Raw genomic sequence first — 19,722 nt, 5'->3', positions numbered from 1 at the left:
GCTGTTTCACCCTTTGATAGATGCCTCCTTTGATAGATGTGGAGCTTACAAATTCACTGGGTCACTCCCAGTATAAGCATGAGTGTCATAAACCTCTGGTCCAAGCAGAAAGTGGGGGTAACTGCTGAGGCTTTCATTTATTCGTTCATAAGCAGTCATATGTGTTACTATTTTCATTTATTCAAATCTTTGTCTTATACATGGAATTTAATTGACATGATTTTTAAAACATTGAATCATGCTACATCTTAGTCACTAAAATTTCCCAATGCCAAGTTCTGGATAATTTCTGGCCAGATTTCTGCAATGTGCCTGTCACTTTATATGTGACTTAAGCCCCAGTCAATGACTCTTTGATTTTGTGGCTTTTAAAAAAAATGAAGTCAAGCTACCCAAGAGCTGGAAGAGAACATTTTATACAAATACACGTTTTTGCCAAAAGAATGTTTTAGTTCTTTATCATAATCATATTGTTCATTGCCTTAATTTATGTAAACTCTTCATAAAGAAATCTCTCAAGATTAATTGCAAAAAAATTGACTACTTCACAATGAAACTGGCCCCTTTTATTAGCTAAAATGAGAGTTGTATAAACTTTTATTTTATTTATAGATTTGCTTGTTTTGTTACTAGGTAGCTCAACAACAATTATCCTGAACCTAGAGCATGAGGCTATCATGGGGTCAAGGTAGTGTCATTTGAAGTACTTGACTATCAGCACCCTTTTATACATGGAAATATTTAAATTCGATTCACAATAATGTCGACATCCCTTGATTATAAGTAATTCTAAGAAAAATCTGGCAACTTTTTTTCCCAGTCTTTCATATTATTAATATGACAAATTTGTAGTGTGGAGCCTTATCCTTTATGACTTCAATTGTGACAATTATTTTGATTTCATTTAAAGCTATATATAGCTTTTCTCCTTTTTAAAAGAAATTTTTTAATTCTGCCATATAATAATATCATAGAGTATAAAAGTTTCTTTGTGCTTATAAATAAGCATTTGAGTATCTGTTTGCAAAGTTTTTATTACATTAACTAAAGAAATACAGAAGATTTTTTAAAGTAGTTCTTTACCCTTATACTTGATCTTTATGAAAGAATATCCATCCATTTTGCATTGCCTTAAAGAAATACTTGAGGCTGGGTAGTTTATAAAGAAAAAAGATTTATTTGGCTCACAATTCTGCATGGTGCTGGTAACTGCTAAACTTCTAGGGAGGCATCAGGAAGCTTACAATCATGGTGAAAGGTAAGAGAAGCTGGCATGACACATGGTGAGAGAGAAAGTGGGAGCAAGAGAGGAGATAGTATTGCCAGGCTCTTTTTAGTATGTCAGGACCAGTGTTCAATCAGTTCTTACATAAGCTAATAGAGCAAGAACTCACCCATTACCAAAACAGCATGAAGGCATGAATGAGGGATCCACCCCCTTGACGCAAACACCTCCCACTAGGCCCTACCATCGACATTGGGGATCACATGTCAGCATGAGGTTTGGAAGGAACAGCTAACACTGTAGTTTTAGAGTCATAAAAAATAAACAAAGGTGATTGCTAAGTTTCAACACGCTATGAACATTTAACTTCTAATATTTTCACTGTCTAATCTGTAAAGTTTTAGTCCAGTGTAATGATAAATTTTTTTCTAAGCATTAATGAGACTTGGTTTTCTTGAGGAAATAATTATTCCTAATTAAAGACAAATGATAAATGTCTTAGAAAAAGAGGTTGAGTTTTCTCATGATGTTACATTAAATACCTAATCAAACCAACTTCTTTATTCCAGCATTCAATACCCTGCACAACTGAGTCAGGTGCAGCTTTTCAGCCTTGTGGCCCATGGCCTTTGTTACAGTGATTGTCAGACTTCAGGGTCCTGAGTTTCTGCAGAGGAGCCTGTAAGATTAAGAAGAGAAAGCCAGGCATGGGCACAGCTCTGGTTCTTCCTTTACCTGTTTTTATTTTAGGTTTTCACGCAAGATTTCTTTTGGCAAAATAGTAATGACTCCTGCTGTACGCGAGCCATCTGTTTTGAACAGGCCAATCATATCTTAACAAAACCTGGAGTCTTCAACAAAAGCTTTATGCATTCTGCCTCCAAACCTAAGGCTACTGCTAGTGGATGAGTGCTTTTATTCCTTATTTTTTTAAAAAGCGCTTCCTTTGTGTTGGTGGGTTGAAGGAAACACCCCTCCCTCTGCTTCATGCCAGAACCAGTGCTCAAGGAACAAAGCAAAGACTGTATTTATGTCCTGCTCATAGCCATAACTTGGCAGTTTTGTACAGTGCACAAAATACACAGCGCTTTTGGCAGCCCTTATACCACCTTTCACTCTTTCTCTAACCTGGAATCTCTTTTGAAGTCCTTCTCCAATCTTAAAGTCACAATTCAGTTCCAAAAACTAGCACAATTGACTTCATTAAAGATAATGAAAGTGTTTTTCTTGGATCCAGAAATGCAACTGCATAAGTAAACTATGAAGAAAATCTGGATTATAGCAACAGATATTGACGGTTTTAGGGGGTTTTGCTGACTACAGCCACTACCATGATGTGGCTGTCAAGGGAGCTCATGCTGTTTGGAGCTTGCACTGATGGAATTTAAATCAGAGAATGAGTGAAGTCTTCCTCAGTGCTCAGCATTCATGGAGACCATTGTTTTCAGGTGTTGAAGGATTAATGGGCTGGAAGCAGTTTTCAAAGCTTGGTCTCCAGAGCATCCATACCAGAATATTCTAGGGATTTATATTAAAATGAAAATTGTCAGCTGGGCTTGGTGGCTCAACCTGTAATCCCAGAACTTTGAGAGGCCAAGGCAAGTGGATTTCCTGAGCCTGCGGGTTCAAGACCAGCCCGGGCAACTTGGTGAGACCTTGTCTCTACAATAAAAGTCAAAAATTAGTCGGGCATGGTAGCCCGCACCTGTAGTTCCGGCTACTTGGAAAGCTGAGGTGGAAGGATCACCGGAGCCCAGCCTGTCGACACTGGGGTGGCTGTGAGTGTGCCACTGCACTCCAGCCTGGGTGACAGAGTGAGACTCCAACTCAAAAAAAAAAAAAAAATGAAAATTGTCAATTTACTAAATCAGAACCTGGGAGTAGGACCTAGTAATCTGTTTTCACAAGCCTTTCTGGTGATTCTGATATGTACTCAAGTTTGAGGAACACGGGGCTAGGGTTTTGTCAACAAAGTGCAACCAGGATTGTGAAGGAAATTCATCCCATCCCAAGTAAACTGCAGTGGATGAAAAGAACCAAGAATATTCAGCCCAAAGAAGAGAAAACCTTAGGTATATATTAGTCTCCAATTGCATAATTTGTGAAAAAAGGATTTTATTCCTTCCATGTCACCTCAGAAGGCAGAAATAAGAGCAATGAGAAGAAGTTTTAAGAATGAAAATGTCATTCATCCTCCAGAGAAGTTTCCTAAATCATGGGGAATTTTTCTACCTCAGGGGTAGTGTGTTTTCTGACACTGGAGGATTTAAATCAGTGACTATATCACTACCTATTGGAGATTTTATGAATGTGGGTTAAATAAAGACTGGAGGCCCAAAGCGGAAAGAACTTTGTTTTACCTACTTAACTCTGTAGACCATTTCCATCAATTAAATTCTACATTGACATATTTTTTTATAATATGGGTGATAACTAATAAATCTTTCAGGTGGTCTGTGGACACCCAGAGAAGGAGTATGCCATTGTTTTACCTTTTATTTTATTTGCCTCTTTTTCTACACTTAAGTAAACATTTGGAAGTATTTCAGAAAGTGGAAAAAAAAACCCCAAAACTCCATATTTCCTTCTCCCAGAGATAACCATTGTTAAGTGTCCTTTCAATTTTTGTCTGAGTGTGTAAGTTCATATTTATGTAAAATTTACTTCTTATACTATATGTGACTTATAAGCTTTTTTCCATGTAACATGTCATGAGCATTAGTTATGCTGCTAAATATTCTTGCACAACATAATTTTGGTTGATGTATATTTTCTCACTACTTTTTTAGTTAGCAAACCCTTTCTTCATAGCCTGTCCTTAGTTTTTTGTAATCTCTACAAGTATTTAAATGTTCCATTTTGCATTGCTATAAATCACAGTAATATTTTGCTTTTTAGAGCAGATTAATCCCAGTATGTTTGTTCATTTATTTCTCAAACATTTATTATTGTATAAATGATACATTGGCTATGGTAATTTTAATTTGTATGTTTTAAACCTAAATGTAGATATAAAATTTTACTTTAGTTTTAAAAGAATTTATCTCAGAAAAGCTGTATTGCTTTCAAAATTTCCTATCAGGGGACAGCTGATAATTATTACAGTCTGTGTAGTAATTATGATGTATATAATGTCTTTTCCTTGGAAGCATGAATGCTTCCAACTTTATCACTTGTCCAGTTTGCCCTTCCTGACCCATGGCAAACTTAGCATGAAGCAAGATAGAACATGATAATGACTCAGAACAGAGCTATAAGTAGGTATTTTTTTGTTATTTTGGGTCATATTTTTAGTGTATCTAGTGTTTTTTGATTTAAGTAAAATAATGGAACAATACGGGAGAATGGTATATTCTGTAGTTTATGGCTCTATAGTGTATCCAGAATTTATTTTTTAGCTTAAATAAATAGATAATTAGATGGCACAAGTATATCTGATAAAACTATAAATTACTCCTAAAGTATACATATTGTAAGAGACTTTTTTTTTCCTTCTGATTTAATGTTATATCAGGGCCATTTAGAGTGTACAAGAGCCTGAAGTAAATTTTATTAAATATTAAAATCAAAATCTTTCGGAAATTTCAAAATGGTTTCTTCAGTTTATCTAACAAACCAAAAGATCAACATTTGTCCCAGGGGATTTGATTTATCTTCTCACTCCTTCCTAAAAATGTCTTAAAAAAATTAATGAGGCCAGATTGTCGACTCCTCAGATATTGAAAGCTCAAAATCAAAGAGTTGTTTTAATCTTGAAATTAATGAAAGTAAGTTAAGTAGCCTTGCCTAAGTCAAAAAGTCCCCAACAAAGCTGGTGATAATTATTGTACTTCAAAAAGGGGAAATAAATAAATAATGACTTCAAATCCTGACTTACATTATCTAGTCAAAAAATTAGCAGAAAAAAAGGCAATTTCCTAAGTATGTATTTCCTTCTTAAATAATCAAATTCTTGTATATTCTTAATGTCAAATTCAAATTGAAGTTAAAGCAGTGAAATAAAATCAATTAAATGCAATGTTTGCCTTATGTTAGCAGTTCAAGTTTCACTAATTTTGAATTTATGAACAATCTGAATCTGTGTGAATTTAGTTTTGGTAGTTAAAAGTAAACATCTATAAAGTACAGTCTATTTGCCAGGCCGTATGCTAGGTGCTATATTTGAGTGAGAAGATAGAATTCAAACTCGATGAATAAGACAGGATCCCTATCCTCAGAACTGGTGTTACCTACAGAGATCCTGACAACCTCAAAGAAAATATGTAAGAGGAAGATGGAAGAGCCTGAGATGGAAGTGATAACTAGATAAATTATTAGTGAACCAAAGATTCAGAAGGAATGTTCAGCAACTCAAAAAGGAAATCAGTTCTAAGAATTTAATCCCATGTACTACTAATTTTAAACCAGTTGGGTTTATGGGCTTAATAATTTACTTTAGCAACACTGACAAAGTCTCCTTTTCTGTCTTTAGTTCCAGCTAGTAAACGTCATTAGAAGTCACAAGATAATTTTAAATTTTTCTACAGTTCATATTTTTTACTATTTCAGATGCTTTCTGATTATCAAGAAAGGGGTAAAGTCACATTTTGCTGTATATTCAAGTCTTAATGTTAATAATGGCATAATTTTTAATGACTGAATTTGCTATTTAGTGAGCCAACTAACAATAATGACTTTTTTAGCATAGGGTGCTTAATATAGTACTGTTAATATAAGCACCTTGTATGTAACAGAAGATTTTACATACACAAATTCATTTAATCCTCACAGATCCCAAATTTCATGTCTGTTTTACAGATTTTGACTGCCTAATGCTTAGAGAGATTAAGTGATTTGATAATACTCTTACAGGCTGAATCCGAACCTGGTCTTTTTTTTTCCTTTACTTTAGAACAGTTTTTATTCATTGATGGCACAGACTGGACAGGAAATAAAATTTAGAAGATGTCTTTACTGTCTACAATCTTAAAAATAAATGAGAGATCTGAAAAATATGAGCATAAAATCAGTAGTCTTTGTTATCTAGAAATGTGAAAAGCCTATTTGAGAAAGTGATGAACAGATTAGAAAATACGCTGGCAGTGGAAAATGGTTAATATCAGTCAAGAATTTAATTTTTCAATTTATTTTTGAAAGCTATAATCTTCATAAAAAAAACTCCTAGGATTGTTTTCTTCAGTCAGTCAATAGAGATCATCTTTTCAATTTGAAAATTATCTTTATTTTTAAGATCCTTTTTTTGATCCAGCAAGTGGCCAGGTTCCTCTGCCTCCTGCTAGGAGATTACCAGGTGAAAATGTCAAATCCAGCAGAACATCGCAGGACTATGATCAGCTTCCTTCATCTTCAGGTGAGTTGACTGATAATGGTAATAATAATACCTTATGGCTGTAGAGTGCTTCTTGCTTCTCAGAGGACCTTCTTATTAATTATGTAACTTAATGAATGTTGTCAGCCTAAGACAGTTTTTTTTTTAATCACCTCTGCATTTTGCTTATAAAACTTTTATTATGAGAGGAATGCCTACAAACTGCCTCGTGGAAAAGAAAAAAGTAAGACTTAATATTATCTTTGATCAGTCAGTGAAGCTATATTCTTTGATTCAAAATTTATTCATTCACTAACTTTCATTTTGTCTTATCAGATTTGGGAAATGGGGAAAATCTCTTTGTACATTGAAATGCTGTTTTTTCTTATGTCTCCATTAAGGCAGAAATCTCTATTGAATGAATACTAACAGCGAACTGTGAATTTCACAGCCTATTTGAGGCTACCTTGCAGTGCTCCACTGCCAGCCACCAAGTGGAAGGATGTGCCATTTTAGTAAATGCAAATCACACTCACAATCATTGACAAAATGCTGCTGCTTTGCTTCTTCCAGAGGCCTCCCTGACCACCATGTCTAAATATCTCCTCCCTCTCTTCTGCAGTCACTTTCTGTCCCCTTTTACTTTATTTTTCTTCATACCACCTGCCACTACCTAAAATTTTATTATTCATGTGTTTGCCTGATGGTTGTTTATTTGTCTGTCTCCTCAGCTGGAATCTTAACACTTTGAAGACAAGAGTGTTGTTTGATTCACTGTCTAAGTCAGTTCAGGCTGCTAGAACAGAATATGGCAGACTGAGTGGCCTCAACAGTAAACATTTATTTCTCACAGTTCTGGAGGCTGGGAAGTTCACGATCAAGGTGCTAGCATTCAGTATCTGGTGAGGATTCTCTTCCTGGTTTATAGATCACTTCCTTCACGCTGTGCTGTCACAAGGACAAGGGAGTGCTTTGGGCCCTCTTTCATAAAGACACTAATCCCTTTGATGAAGGCTCCCTCAGACTAATCACCTCAAAGTCCTCACCTCCAAATACCATCACAATGAGGATTAGGTTTTAACAAATGAATTTGGATGGAGGATACTAGGTGGGGGAGAACATTCAGTCCAAAGCACTGCTGTATCCCCAAGTGTTCAGAAGAGTGCCCAGGACATGTTTCTTAAATGGATATTAGTTGAGGGAGGGAGGGAGGGAGGGTAGGAGGAAGGGATGAATGAGTGAATAGATGGATAAAAGGGAAGGGTAGCTGAATGCACATATTGTATGAGTGATATTTTTGTCTCATATTTGTCTCATATTTGTAAACATCAGATGTTTTCCTATATGAAATTTTATCTTGTTCCTTGTTTTTAAGCTCAAATTTCAGTTTGCAGAAGATTTGTTAATAGCCATACATTCTGTAACTTTTGAATCAAGGTAACTAATGAGCTGCTTTAGAATTATCAACATGATACTCAGTGTCATCCATGGGAGATGCAGAAATTCCTCTATAGTTTTATAACTTTTAACACTTGCCTGTAACTCAAGAAAGCACAGAAAGTCTTGTTAATCTTTTCAAAGTTTGGTCTATTCTCTTACCAGTGTACTTTAATCATTTCAGATGTATCCACGGATAGCTTGTAGTTCCAGTCAAAAAAAATTGATGACAAAACAGGATAAGCAAGAAAGACAATATCTGACAGCTTCTAAATATATAACATGAGAAAAAATTTTAAGGGAATAGTATGAAAATGTAACTGAGAAAAGTAGCATAACTGATTTAAAATAATATATTCAGTATCACCAATGCTGGATTAAAAGAAACATATATTCAAGTTATGGGAAGAGTTATGACCAAAACACACTGTTTTCATGGCTTCTTTACAGTGTGTTATGTAATATGTGGGCATCGTAGAGCCCAGAGGAGCATCATTCGCGTATATGATTTAAAGTGGTATGAATTCCGATTACCATTACACTAGAAATGTCAGGAAGAACTTTTTAGTCACAAACGTTGTTGAAATACCACCAAATAGCCATTTGCTGAACTGGCTTTTACCTAAGTGATAAAATAGTCCTGATTATGACTCTGAGGACCTCAGCTAGCGGTAACATCAGATATTTCAATCTGTTCCCTAAATGCTCTTTACACAGTCAAACTACAGAAAATAAGATACTTTTTCCAACAGAGCCTTACTCACATGCAGCTCCCAGGTCTACCAAGCTGACCACTAGTTTATTTCCCACCACAGAGAGACCAGACTTGCCTTCTGGATTCCGTCTTTCCATTCAGCACTAGAGACTGGATGCTTGTGAACATTCTGGATTCTAATGCCCTTGTTTTGCAGTAATTAATCTGGTTTTATTAAGGCCTCTTAAAGATGACTAAATGAGGATTCTGGTATGATTACTGCACTTTATAAATTCAGTTTCTTTTTTTATGGCTATCTAAATAATTGATAGTGACTTCTCTGTGGATAAGCTTTCTGTGTTTTTTTTAAGAATTCAAAAATGTAACTTCATTGATTTTTAAATGTTTTTCTTGTCCTCTTAATTAAAAAGGATGTGTCTGTATGCATGTGTTTCTGTCGTGTACAAAGAGCATTCCAAATGTTCTGTTCCTCCCAAGGAAAACATTTTGTAATTTCTTAAAGTTTTCAAATGCGACAACTTCCTATATAGTCATAGGAACATGTCATAGTCAAGAGAATTTTACCAGCCTGTGTTAAATTCATCTAGACTTGTGTATAGGGCAAACATTTTTGCTCATAATCTGCTTATTTATTTACATGGGGATATTATTCATATGGGGCTCACATTTCTACTAGCTGTGTGTGAGTATTTACAGATATTCCAGTTTGCTTTTCTTTTGTTATAAGAAATACCGTACTGAGATTGGAATACTGTTTTTTAAAATCTCTCTAATGCTTGTGCTGATGAATTGTGGCATTAGCACTTTATAGTTTTTATGTTCTTAGTATTTAGAAGACAATTTAAGGTAACACTTGAAAACAAGGCTAGAATTTTAGAACTACTTAAATGTGTTTGAAACCAGTAAAAGACCTTATTGCCAAATAAGCTGATCTCATTAAAGGAGATCTCATTATAAAAGGAATGAATTTCAATGCTACTTTTTCTTTATGAGCTTAAAGGAAAATGGGATAGAATGTTGAATATGTTTTATATCAGGATCGAATATTCTACAACTATCTCCTTTAAGATCTCCCCTGGAAATCATGGCTTCATCTCACACAGGAGTTGGAATTTTAAAATAAATTTTGTGAGGTTAAGATTTTGTTCTGGCCGGGCTCGGTGGCTCAGCCTGTAATCCCAGCGCTTTGGGAGGCCAAAGTGAGTGGATTGTCTGAGCCCACGGGTCCGAGACCTGCCCGGGCAACTTGGCTAGACCTCATCTCTACAATAAATCAAAAATTAGCTGGGTGTGGTAGCACGCGCCTGTAATTCCGGCTACTCGGAAGACTGAGGCGCAAGGATCGCCGGAGCCCAGCAGGTCGAGGCTCCAGTCTGGGCGACAGAGTGAGACTCCCACTCAAAAAAAAAAAAAAAAAAAAAAAAGATTTTGTTCTGTTTCAACAAAGGGAATCACAGTGTTGTTGGGTTTTTTCACCATTCAACTACCTGAAATGCTGCCGCTTGCATACAGCTTTAGTTTTATATTTTACTTTTAATTATTTTTTTTTTAATCAACAGACCTGTTTCTGTGTGTCATGAGCTGGTTTTCTTTCTCAGGCTTCATCATTCACTTTAAATTTTATTTTATTTGAGTCAGGGACTCACTCTGTCACCCAGGGTGGAGTGCAGTGGCACAGTCGCGGCTCACCTCAGCCTCAACTTTCTGGGCTCAGTCAGTCCTCCCACCTCAGCTTCCTGAGTAGCTAGGAATACAGGTGCCCACCACCATGCCTGGCTGATTTTTAAATTTTTTTTATTTTTTACAAAGACGAGGTCTCACCTTGTTGCCCAGGCTGGTATCAAATTCCTGGGCTCAAGCGATCCTCCCACTGCAGCCTCCCAAACTGCTGGGATTAGATACTTGAGCCACTGCGTCCAACCAACCTAGTGTTAAAGCCAGAGATCCTAGAATCGGTTTCATTGCCAAGTTAATACTAATATAGTAATTTTATAACCATTTTCTGGATGTATTCAAAATAGCGTATGTGAAGATTTTTTATTTATTTGAGATTCAGTTTACCATGTCCTTTGGTAAGTAGACAGTCTTTCTATAGTGGCAGTAGTTCAAACTTATGGAATAAGTGAGTTCCAGAATTAATTGGTCCAATTTAGAATAACAAATATTATAAATAGTAGACTAACCAAATTATTATTATAATGTGTTTGAAATTTCTTTTATTCCTTGATCAGTTAAATTTATATTATGTTTTTCTTCTAGTTCTCTGTTGTTATAGTTGAGAAAGTCAGTAGTCTAAGAGTTTTGATGTCTGTCCCAAGCATTATCACTGGCTTACTATATAAATTTAGAGATTATGTGTTATATAATATGTACAATATTATTTTATCCAATTAAGTTTTTTAAAATTTGTTAAGCATTTACTATAGGTCAGATGCTGTGCTAAGTATTTTAGATATAGGCTATATATAGGTCATTTAATATATATTATTTATAATTATAATTATGTAGTTATGCACTAATATATAAATATTTGTTTTTATTTTATGTATTTATAATCATATATTTAATATTTTAATAAAAATATATGGTTGTATAGTATAGTATATTTAATAACAAATCTGTATTTTTACTATGTAATATAGATATAATTTTAGTCTTCATAACCACTCTGAAATAAATATTGTTAATGTCAATTTATAGAAGAATGTAAAACACAGGAAAGTTTACAATTTACCCAAGGTACCACAGCTAGTATCACTACAATAGGATTTAAATTAGTTCTGTCTTTTTCAGTAAGCTATGCACATATTTTTTTAAATTAATAAAGCTTATGTTGTTATCCCATCAGTAGCTAAGTCAAAATTAAGTTAGAAAAAAAATTTCACACCTGGCGTACCACAGTGATTACTAAACTGAATTTGGAGATGCTCAATGATAAAATTAAGATAATAGCAAAAGAATAGTAGGGATGACAAAAAAAGAAGGATATCCAAAACAGCAAAACTGTACTAGAGACTTTAAAAACTGGATTCTGATAGTTTTTCATGTTACCTTAGAGACACTTCTCACTGTGTGCTTTCTATACTTTTCACATTAGCAAAATCAGTCTCTGGTTCTCAGTCTTGGATCTTTGAGCAGATATGAAAAGTATTACATATTATGAAAGTAGTACATACATACTAGAAAAGAAAAAAAAATTACCAAAAAAAAAAATCAGTAAGAAAATGAAATCACTGATAACCCTCTATCATCAGTAAGGAACGTTGACTCTTTTAGATGCTTCCTTCTAAATGTTTTGTCTATGCACATTTTCACATAACTAAGATGATATCCAGTATGTCAATTCTAACTCAATTCCATTTAACATAGTATTATAAGTATCTTATCACATCATTAATTTTTTAAATAAATGTTATTTTAAATGACTGTATGATAATCCATTATTTTTATGTGTTCTCAAACACTATTTTTATCTTTTTTAATTTTTAATTTTTAAAGATGTGGGGAACAATTCAGGTATACAAATGTTCATTATGCAGGTACCCTTGATGATGAGATATGCTCGCCCCTCTCTTGGCAGTTTCCCACTACTGCCAATCTCACTCTCCCCACCCCCTGGCAGTTTCCCACTACTGCCAATCCTTTTCTTGTAGTATTATGATAATTGTTCAAGGTTGGCTTATGAGTGAGAACATGTGCTACCCAGGTCTTTGTTTCTGTGATAGATCACTCAGTATTATAGACTCTAAGTCCATCTAAGTTGCTGCAAAGTTCATAATTCTATCTTTCTTTATGGCTGTGTAATATTCCATAGTGTATATGTGCCACATGTTTTTAATCCAGTCCTCTTTCGATGGACAGCACGGCTGGTTCCGTGTTTTTGCTATTGTGAATAATGCTGCAATAAACATGCATGTGCAAGTATCTCAAATGCTGTTTTACTGTTTTTAAAGTCTTAACAGAAACCCTTAACTGTATATGCGAGAAATTTTCACATTAAATGCTTTTGATGTTATCTAGAAATATAGAAGCTTCGTGTAATAGTTGTTCTTGAACAAGATTTCATGTAACAAATAGAAAATGAGATGTCTTCATCAATACAATGATCTTTGCTTATTAGACACATGTTTCAAAACACTATGGACAAGGAAAAATAACTCCAACTGATGTGGGAAGTGATAAGGGCTTCTTGTGGCTAAATAATTGACAACCACTGAAATGGGAATACCATCAACTGCTATATATGTAGACTACATAGATACATGGCAGAGTGTCTCACTTAAGAAAATTAAATTCTGCCTAAGGGGCCTTTTGGACATTTGTTTTTCCTAATTAGCTCCCTGACCCCTGCAGCAATGAAACGTTATACCACAAACATGCTTTTTATCTCTACTGTGGCTCGTTGGAGGGCCACAAACCATTTTAGCATGTAAGATGGTTTTTATTTTCATCTCACAAGAACCAATGTTTGCTTCCTGAGAGGTGGAATAGCCCCTGTCTGTAACGCATGACCCAGATACTAATTCTAACTGTGTTTTCGTCAGCGAATTCTCACGCCCCCCAGAACTTTTCTGCATGTCTCTCTGCTTTTTCATATGCTTATAAAATGAAAACTGGATAAAGATTTACTCCTAAACCAGGGCTTCTCAAATCTTTCTTTCCAAAGAGTTATCTTTGAACAATACGAGGACTGGGGTGTTAGCTGAAAGTGGACAACCCACATGCAGGAAATTACTTCAAAGTCTGTTTCTCTCAAAAATTCATGCAAACTTTGCATTCCACTCCTTGGTGTATCTTCGTGTTCATTTCAGTATTTAAAAAATACTAACATCCTCACATCCCTGAGTAAAACTGGAACTCCAGAAGATGTCCTACTAATATCCTACTAACATCTTTACATGTTGCACTTATCTTCATACTATTGCCATTGCTCATAAGAGTTCAAGAATACCATGAGCATGGGTGCCTGCACTAGAAGAAACCCATGTTCTTCCAAAATAACTTTTTAAGGATGACATTTATTCAGGTACAGACATTTCCGGGGGTTGATAAAATATATAGTCATTCTAATGTTCTCCAAAACTATGAGATAATAGCTTTAGGGGAACCAAGAGGTAGTTTCATTTTTGTTTCTTTGCTTCCTTCTCTACATGTTTTCTTAAGTGCTGAAGTGAGTGTGGGCCTTATATGTCCTCCTAGATACTGTGAAAAAGAACATGTGGGAAGAGTGAAGGTGGCTTTGAGTTTTGGGAAGAGATGGTTAGACAGAGGGATTGGTTTTAAGCGATTTGCTCTAGTGGTCAGCATGGAAATATTCTGTTCTTCCACTTTTCAACAGCTTCCACTATTAGTTCAGGCTGTAACAGGTCTTGCTTTTTAATATTTTGTGCAATGGCTTTCTATAGAATCAGACATTCGAAACAAATCTCATGTTTTTTCTGTGTTAACACTTCTCTGATATTCCTATCAATTTGTAATAATTGGCTGTTCTGTAGAATTTGAGTATAGCAGTTATCATGACAGATGTGAATTTATTGTCCTTTCTTTTTAATGGTCTTCTCAGTACATATGTGCACATTACAGTAATTCTTACACTGCCCGACTGAGGAGAGAGAATCTCTCTAAAGCATAGATAGATAAAAATAGATTTGGAGAATGAGAAGTGTAAACGTAAAGTGTGTGTAACTCAAATCACTCAAAATCTTAGTAGCCAAATTGAGATGCATCTGACCAATCTTAAGTTCCTAAGCCATCCAGTTAGAATAGTCAAACATAAAATTAAGATATTCCAAGTTGAATAAGTCTTGAACAGTAAGTAGAAATTTATAACAGGTTGTGAGAAGTAACAAATTACAGCCTATTTCTAATTGTAGGCTCTAATACATGGTAAAATTTAACTTGTGAGCATTTGTGAGATTTTGAAGATACGTCAGCACTGTTTTCGAGTAATAGATTTTTAAGTTAAGGCACTGAGGACTAGGATTCAATGAATTGGAATATGTGAGTTTGGATTTAAAAGGGAAAAACTGAACAATTTGGAAAATAGATCTTTGCTTCAAGAGGTTTTTTTTCCTTTTTTAAATGAAAACTTCTTAAAAATCTGTAATGATTTCTCTTAGAGGTTGTTTGAAATTATTTTCTCCAGTTGATATTTCAGATTTTTTCTTTGTACAGGAATACTGTTTTAGGGTTAGAGATACTCTAACAAACTTAATTAGATAGTTTTTATTTAATCTCTCTCTCTGTGTGTGTGTGTGTGTGTGTGTGTGTGTGTGTGTACTCACGTGTGAATTTTTTCTTCCTAACTTAGGCTTCTTGAAATTATGTTCACTACTTGTTGTTTGTTGTTGTTGTTCAAGCAGAGAATAACTTCCTCCTAAATAAAATTAGTTGTCTGCACATTCCATTGCATTTGTCAGTATTAATTATAGCAGCTTTGCAGAAAAGATAGGCTCTTTATTTTTGTTGTTGTTGTTGTTGTTTGTTTGGATGGTTTTTGATTGATGGTGGATACCATCTTTCAGTGTTACCCGCCAAGATCAAAGATATATATGTTAGCTTAATCTAGAGGTTCTAAATTTCATGACTTAATTCCCAATTATACTTTTTATTAGAGGCATTCTTGGCTGCCATAGTATCCATCCCACTTGAATGTATGCTATTCTTTTCTAACACGCATAATATTCATGTGCCCTTTTCAGTATTTGGAACAGAAACAAAATAATGATATTTGAAATCTCCTAGAAAATTACTATCAGAATACAAGTTGTTTACACTAGGATGAAAGTCTAGGTACTTTTCTCACTGAAAAGTTTCTGAGAGTGGATATAATCTATATGTAATATTTTGGGAATAACTGATTAAATAAAAATTTGCTAGAATGTCTAATAGCTAATTAAAATGATTAAAAACAAAGTATAATTTATTGTTCACCCTGTATGACATAATGAAAATACTTACTAGAAAAATAAATGGAACTTCAAACCATATTAAGAAATTTAATTTAGCAAATGATAATAATTTGAGATGTTTAGTTATAGAGGCAAGAAACAATACAGACATTAGCAAGAACCAGAAATTGTGTATTCTTGTATATGAGCATATTTTAATATGCATTATCTATAGCTGGAATACTTTTTAAAACTGCATCTTAACCTATAAGAATATAAAAATAGAAAATACGACTATCATCCTATTTGATGTGGAAACAAATTTTTTTATCCTGGAGGCTTTTATTTTATTTCTGTTATATTGATATTACTAGAATTAAGTATGAGTGAATTTTTTTTTTTTTTTTTACAGCTTACCTTCTTATGGAAAAATATCATACTTCTCTTATTTAAAAAGGAAAAATGTGAAACAGTGTATCAGCTTTTATTATGTAAATGTATTGTTGAAAATACCAACTTACAATCTCTCATGAAACCTTTTGGAAAGTTGGCAAGCAGCAGTCGCGGGAGGCAGGGTGGTGCACTAGACAAGGGGCCTGTGACTTTTATCTTCAGGTCACCATTCACTTAACTATATCCTTGGATTTGGCATTTGTCAATGGTCTGGAAGAAATATATTGAATAAATATTGTTCTCTAAATAGTCCTAAATCCACAAATGTGTTTTCATGCCATAAAGTTGACATTTTTAATTGGATTTACTCATTTTCTAAGCTTTTAAAATAAAGTGCTGAGTGTAGACATATGGAAATCTGTGACAGAAGTACCCTGTTAAAGTAACCCGTGTGCTAGAGTCCTGTATGGGATGGTGGCTTGTAATTAATTTTCTTTTCTCTTAAGATTACTCTCCATTCAAGAGCACCATTGTCATCAGTTTAACTTTGAGAAACTATTGCCCTCAGGGGAATGAGAACCTCCTTCTTCATTCCTAGTTTTTTTCTTCTAGGTTTCTTGAGCAAAACTTTGTACTTTGGAACCTGATAAAGGTTTTGAGCAGAGTGTCTAGTTTACTTCTGTTCAATCTATTGACAAACAGAATCAAAGCATCTACTATTTTCATTTTTTAAATTTTTTGTTTTCTAGCACAGATTATTAACTTTAAAAACCAGATAGGAAGAGATACTACAGAGCATCTTTTTTAGAGTAGTTCTGCTGTGCCATGGGTGAGACACAGGACCTGTTGGGGGTGTTCTGTCATGAATGGCTCTGAGCTCATGAAGGTAGGCTCCTGTCCTGGAAACCTCCCAAGGACCTTCCGCTGGAGAACCATCAGCCATAGTATATGCTGTTTTAGAGAATGAGTTGTCATGCTAAGGAAGTGAAAACCTTCTCTCTAGACAGTTGCTTTGATTTCTTCCTGTATCTCTTTTCCTTCCTATGACTCGAAGAATAAAATGTGTAATTAGGAATGAAATATGCAAATTTCTCAGTGAAGCCGCCAACTCAAGTCTACCTCAGTTTTCTAATGTGGCAAATGGGGATACTACTACCAGACCCACAAAAGTATGGAAAAAAGTCTGTGTGTAAAGATAACAAGAAGTAGTATTTTAATAGAAAATTATGAGATGATACCCTTACATTCTAATGCCTTCATTTTTCTCTCACTGCTTAAATGGTGTCTCTCTTTAAAAATCTCTGTAGATGGTTCACAAGCACCAGCCAGACCCCCCAAACCACGACCCCGCAGGACTGCACCAGAAATTCACCACAGAAAATCCCATGGGCCTGAAGCAGCATTGGAAAATGTTGATGCAAAAATTGCAAAACTCATGGGAGAGGGTTATGCCTTTGAAGAGGTGAAGAGAGCCTTAGAGATAGCCCAGAATAATGTCGAAGTGGCCCGGAGCATCCTCCGAGAATTTGCCTTTCCTCCTCCAGTCTCCCCACGCCTGAATCTATAGCAGCCAGAACTGTCAGCGTCAAAGTGGAAAGCAGTCGACACATATTCCAGGAGCGTGGGAATGAGAGAACTAGATGGAATTCAAGAGAGAAGCCGTCTCCTGTTCAGGCATTGGATTTGGAGGCTCAGGAGTGCAGCTTCTCAGGAGGCCGCCGCTTGCTCAGGATGTCGACGGCCGTGGCTTCCTTGTTTTTGCTAGCCATACTTTTTAATCAGGGTTGAACTGACAAAAATAATTTAAAGACGTTTACTTCCCTTGAACTTTGAATCTGTGAAATGCTTTTCCTTGTTTACAAGTTGGCGAAGTTGCAGTTTGTTTTTGTTTGTAGATTAGTTGAGTTTTGTTTTTTGATACCTGTACTGTGTTCTTGACGGACCCTTCCTAGTGTGGTCAGGTCTGCTGTAACATTGCCCACCAACTCTCTTGCTGTCCACATCAACAGCTGAATCACTTGCTCGTTTGAGCACTGCCATCCACCCCTCACCCAGGTTCAGTGCCATTTCTCCCATTTACATTTAAAGGTTCTGATTTTCAGCTTCCCAGGCTAACACAGAGGGAAAAAAAAGTATGTGTTCTTCACTACTGAGTTTCTTGTTTGGAAACCATTGCTATTGAGAGATAGAGAAAACCTGAATGTATGATGCATTTAGTCAAACTGCCTTTTATAAGGGGTTTTCACACAATATTGAGGAACTTTCCTTTTTGAAGTTCTGTGACCTATAATCTTCTGTATTCTCATCTTTGTCATCCCAGAGGTGTCACAACTCGGTAATAATATAAAATATTAGAAAGCAACTACTGCAGATGTGGGAGAATCATACTTGTACAAGGCAATGCCATACGGCAGTTATATAGCAAGACTCCCGGATATGCATGCCTGCATTACTTTGAGGTATGCTGAATAAGAGGGCCATCTTCCTAAAATACATTAATAATTTTCCGATAAAATTATGGACATACTTTCCCAAAGCATTACCGTTCATTTCCCATTTAAGTGATTATACTCTAGTTCCTAACAGCTGTGGCAACCAGTTCATATTGTGGTGGAAACGTTTAATCTTTGATGCACTGCTAAGTGCCGTGGCTACTGTGGTAATGTTTTTTGCAAAGTTCTTAGTAATTTTCTCTCCACTCAAATTAGAGTTCATATTTAATTTGTAGATTCATTCATTGCTCCACATTGCTCCATCAGATCAGGTGAAAGAAATTAATATAGTTTTGCCTTTTTTGCAAAATGATGGTTGGTTCTTCAGAAACCATGTTATCACTTTTAGTAAACCTACAAATATTTATCAAGCATCTAGGATGTGCTTGGCGCAGTTTTTAAAGCACAAACTCGCAAGCTGATTCCAGCATAATGTTTTGTTTTTCTTTATCTGCATTTTTGATGGCAAAATTCTGACTGATGGACAAAGCCTGGAAAGTTTTCCACCAGAGCTTCAGAATTTTCCAGCAATTTGCTTTTCTTCGTTTCTCATGAGAAGTGAATGGAGAAATGAGACAAAGCATTTCTCTGTATAAAAGCTTGAACCCACAGAAGATTTTTCTAATTATGGACTAACTGCAGGTTTGTGCATGTTTCTACTGCTTCTTTTTTAACATCATACGCAGCGTAATGTAAAAAGGTGCATCAGAGAGTGAGCCTGTGTTCAGGATTCGAAAGGACGTGACCGAGCATCTGGTAGATCTGATGGAAATTAATATTGTGCAAGACTCCCGTAGACAACCAAGTTAAAAGCCCCCTGGAAGGCAGGGAACGGATGCATTCCTTTGCTATACATGCCCCTTTTTTTGACAGCCTGTCTCTCATGGTATGAGATGATAACATGAGAAATCACAGGCCTTGAATAGTTTGTGCTTTTGTATGAATTTCTTCAGATGGTTCTGAAATCGTTATGTCCCTGGAGGGAAATTTTTAATTGCCTTAGGTGCTCTTCTCACGAATGGATGTATAAGTGCAGTTATTTTTTACATATTTTAAAATTGCATTGGATAATTTTCTGTTGCTTTATGAACTCCATGTTATGTCATCATGATTTTTCATTTGTTTTAATGGTCTCCGATGTCACATGGGAATAGCACTGTTTATTTTGGCCTTTTTATGATTGCTGATCATAGGTACAGTTTAAAAGCCAAAGTTGTCACTTCATTGTGATAACACTGTTAGGACATTCTTAATAGATTAGG

The 19,722-nt window shown here is 35.3% G+C and overlaps 1 protein-coding gene across 2 annotated transcripts in view; it reads left to right on the top strand.

Moving 5' to 3' along the window:
* Window positions 1-18,215, top strand: part of CBLB (Cbl proto-oncogene B) — a 205,099-nt gene extending 186,884 nt beyond the window's left edge. For both annotated transcript variants that reach the window (XM_008058923.1, XM_008058921.1), the window contains 2 exons: window positions 6,456-6,575; window positions 17,276-18,215. In XM_008058923.1, the coding sequence (XP_008057114.1) occupies window positions 6,456-6,575; window positions 17,276-17,535 (380 nt within the window). In that variant the 3' untranslated portion in view covers window positions 17,536-18,215. The remainder of the gene's footprint in view (window positions 1-6,455; window positions 6,576-17,275) is intronic.
* The last annotated feature ends 1,507 nt before the right edge of the window (window positions 18,216-19,722 follow it).

This window comes from Carlito syrichta, unplaced genomic scaffold (assembly GCF_000164805.1).
Source record: "Carlito syrichta isolate Samal-C Ts95f unplaced genomic scaffold, Tarsius_syrichta-2.0.1 Scaffold303651, whole genome shotgun sequence".
In the NCBI taxonomy this organism is placed as follows: Eukaryota; Metazoa; Chordata; class Mammalia; order Primates; family Tarsiidae; genus Carlito; species Carlito syrichta.
This window is presented reverse-complemented; position numbering and strand designations above follow the sequence as displayed.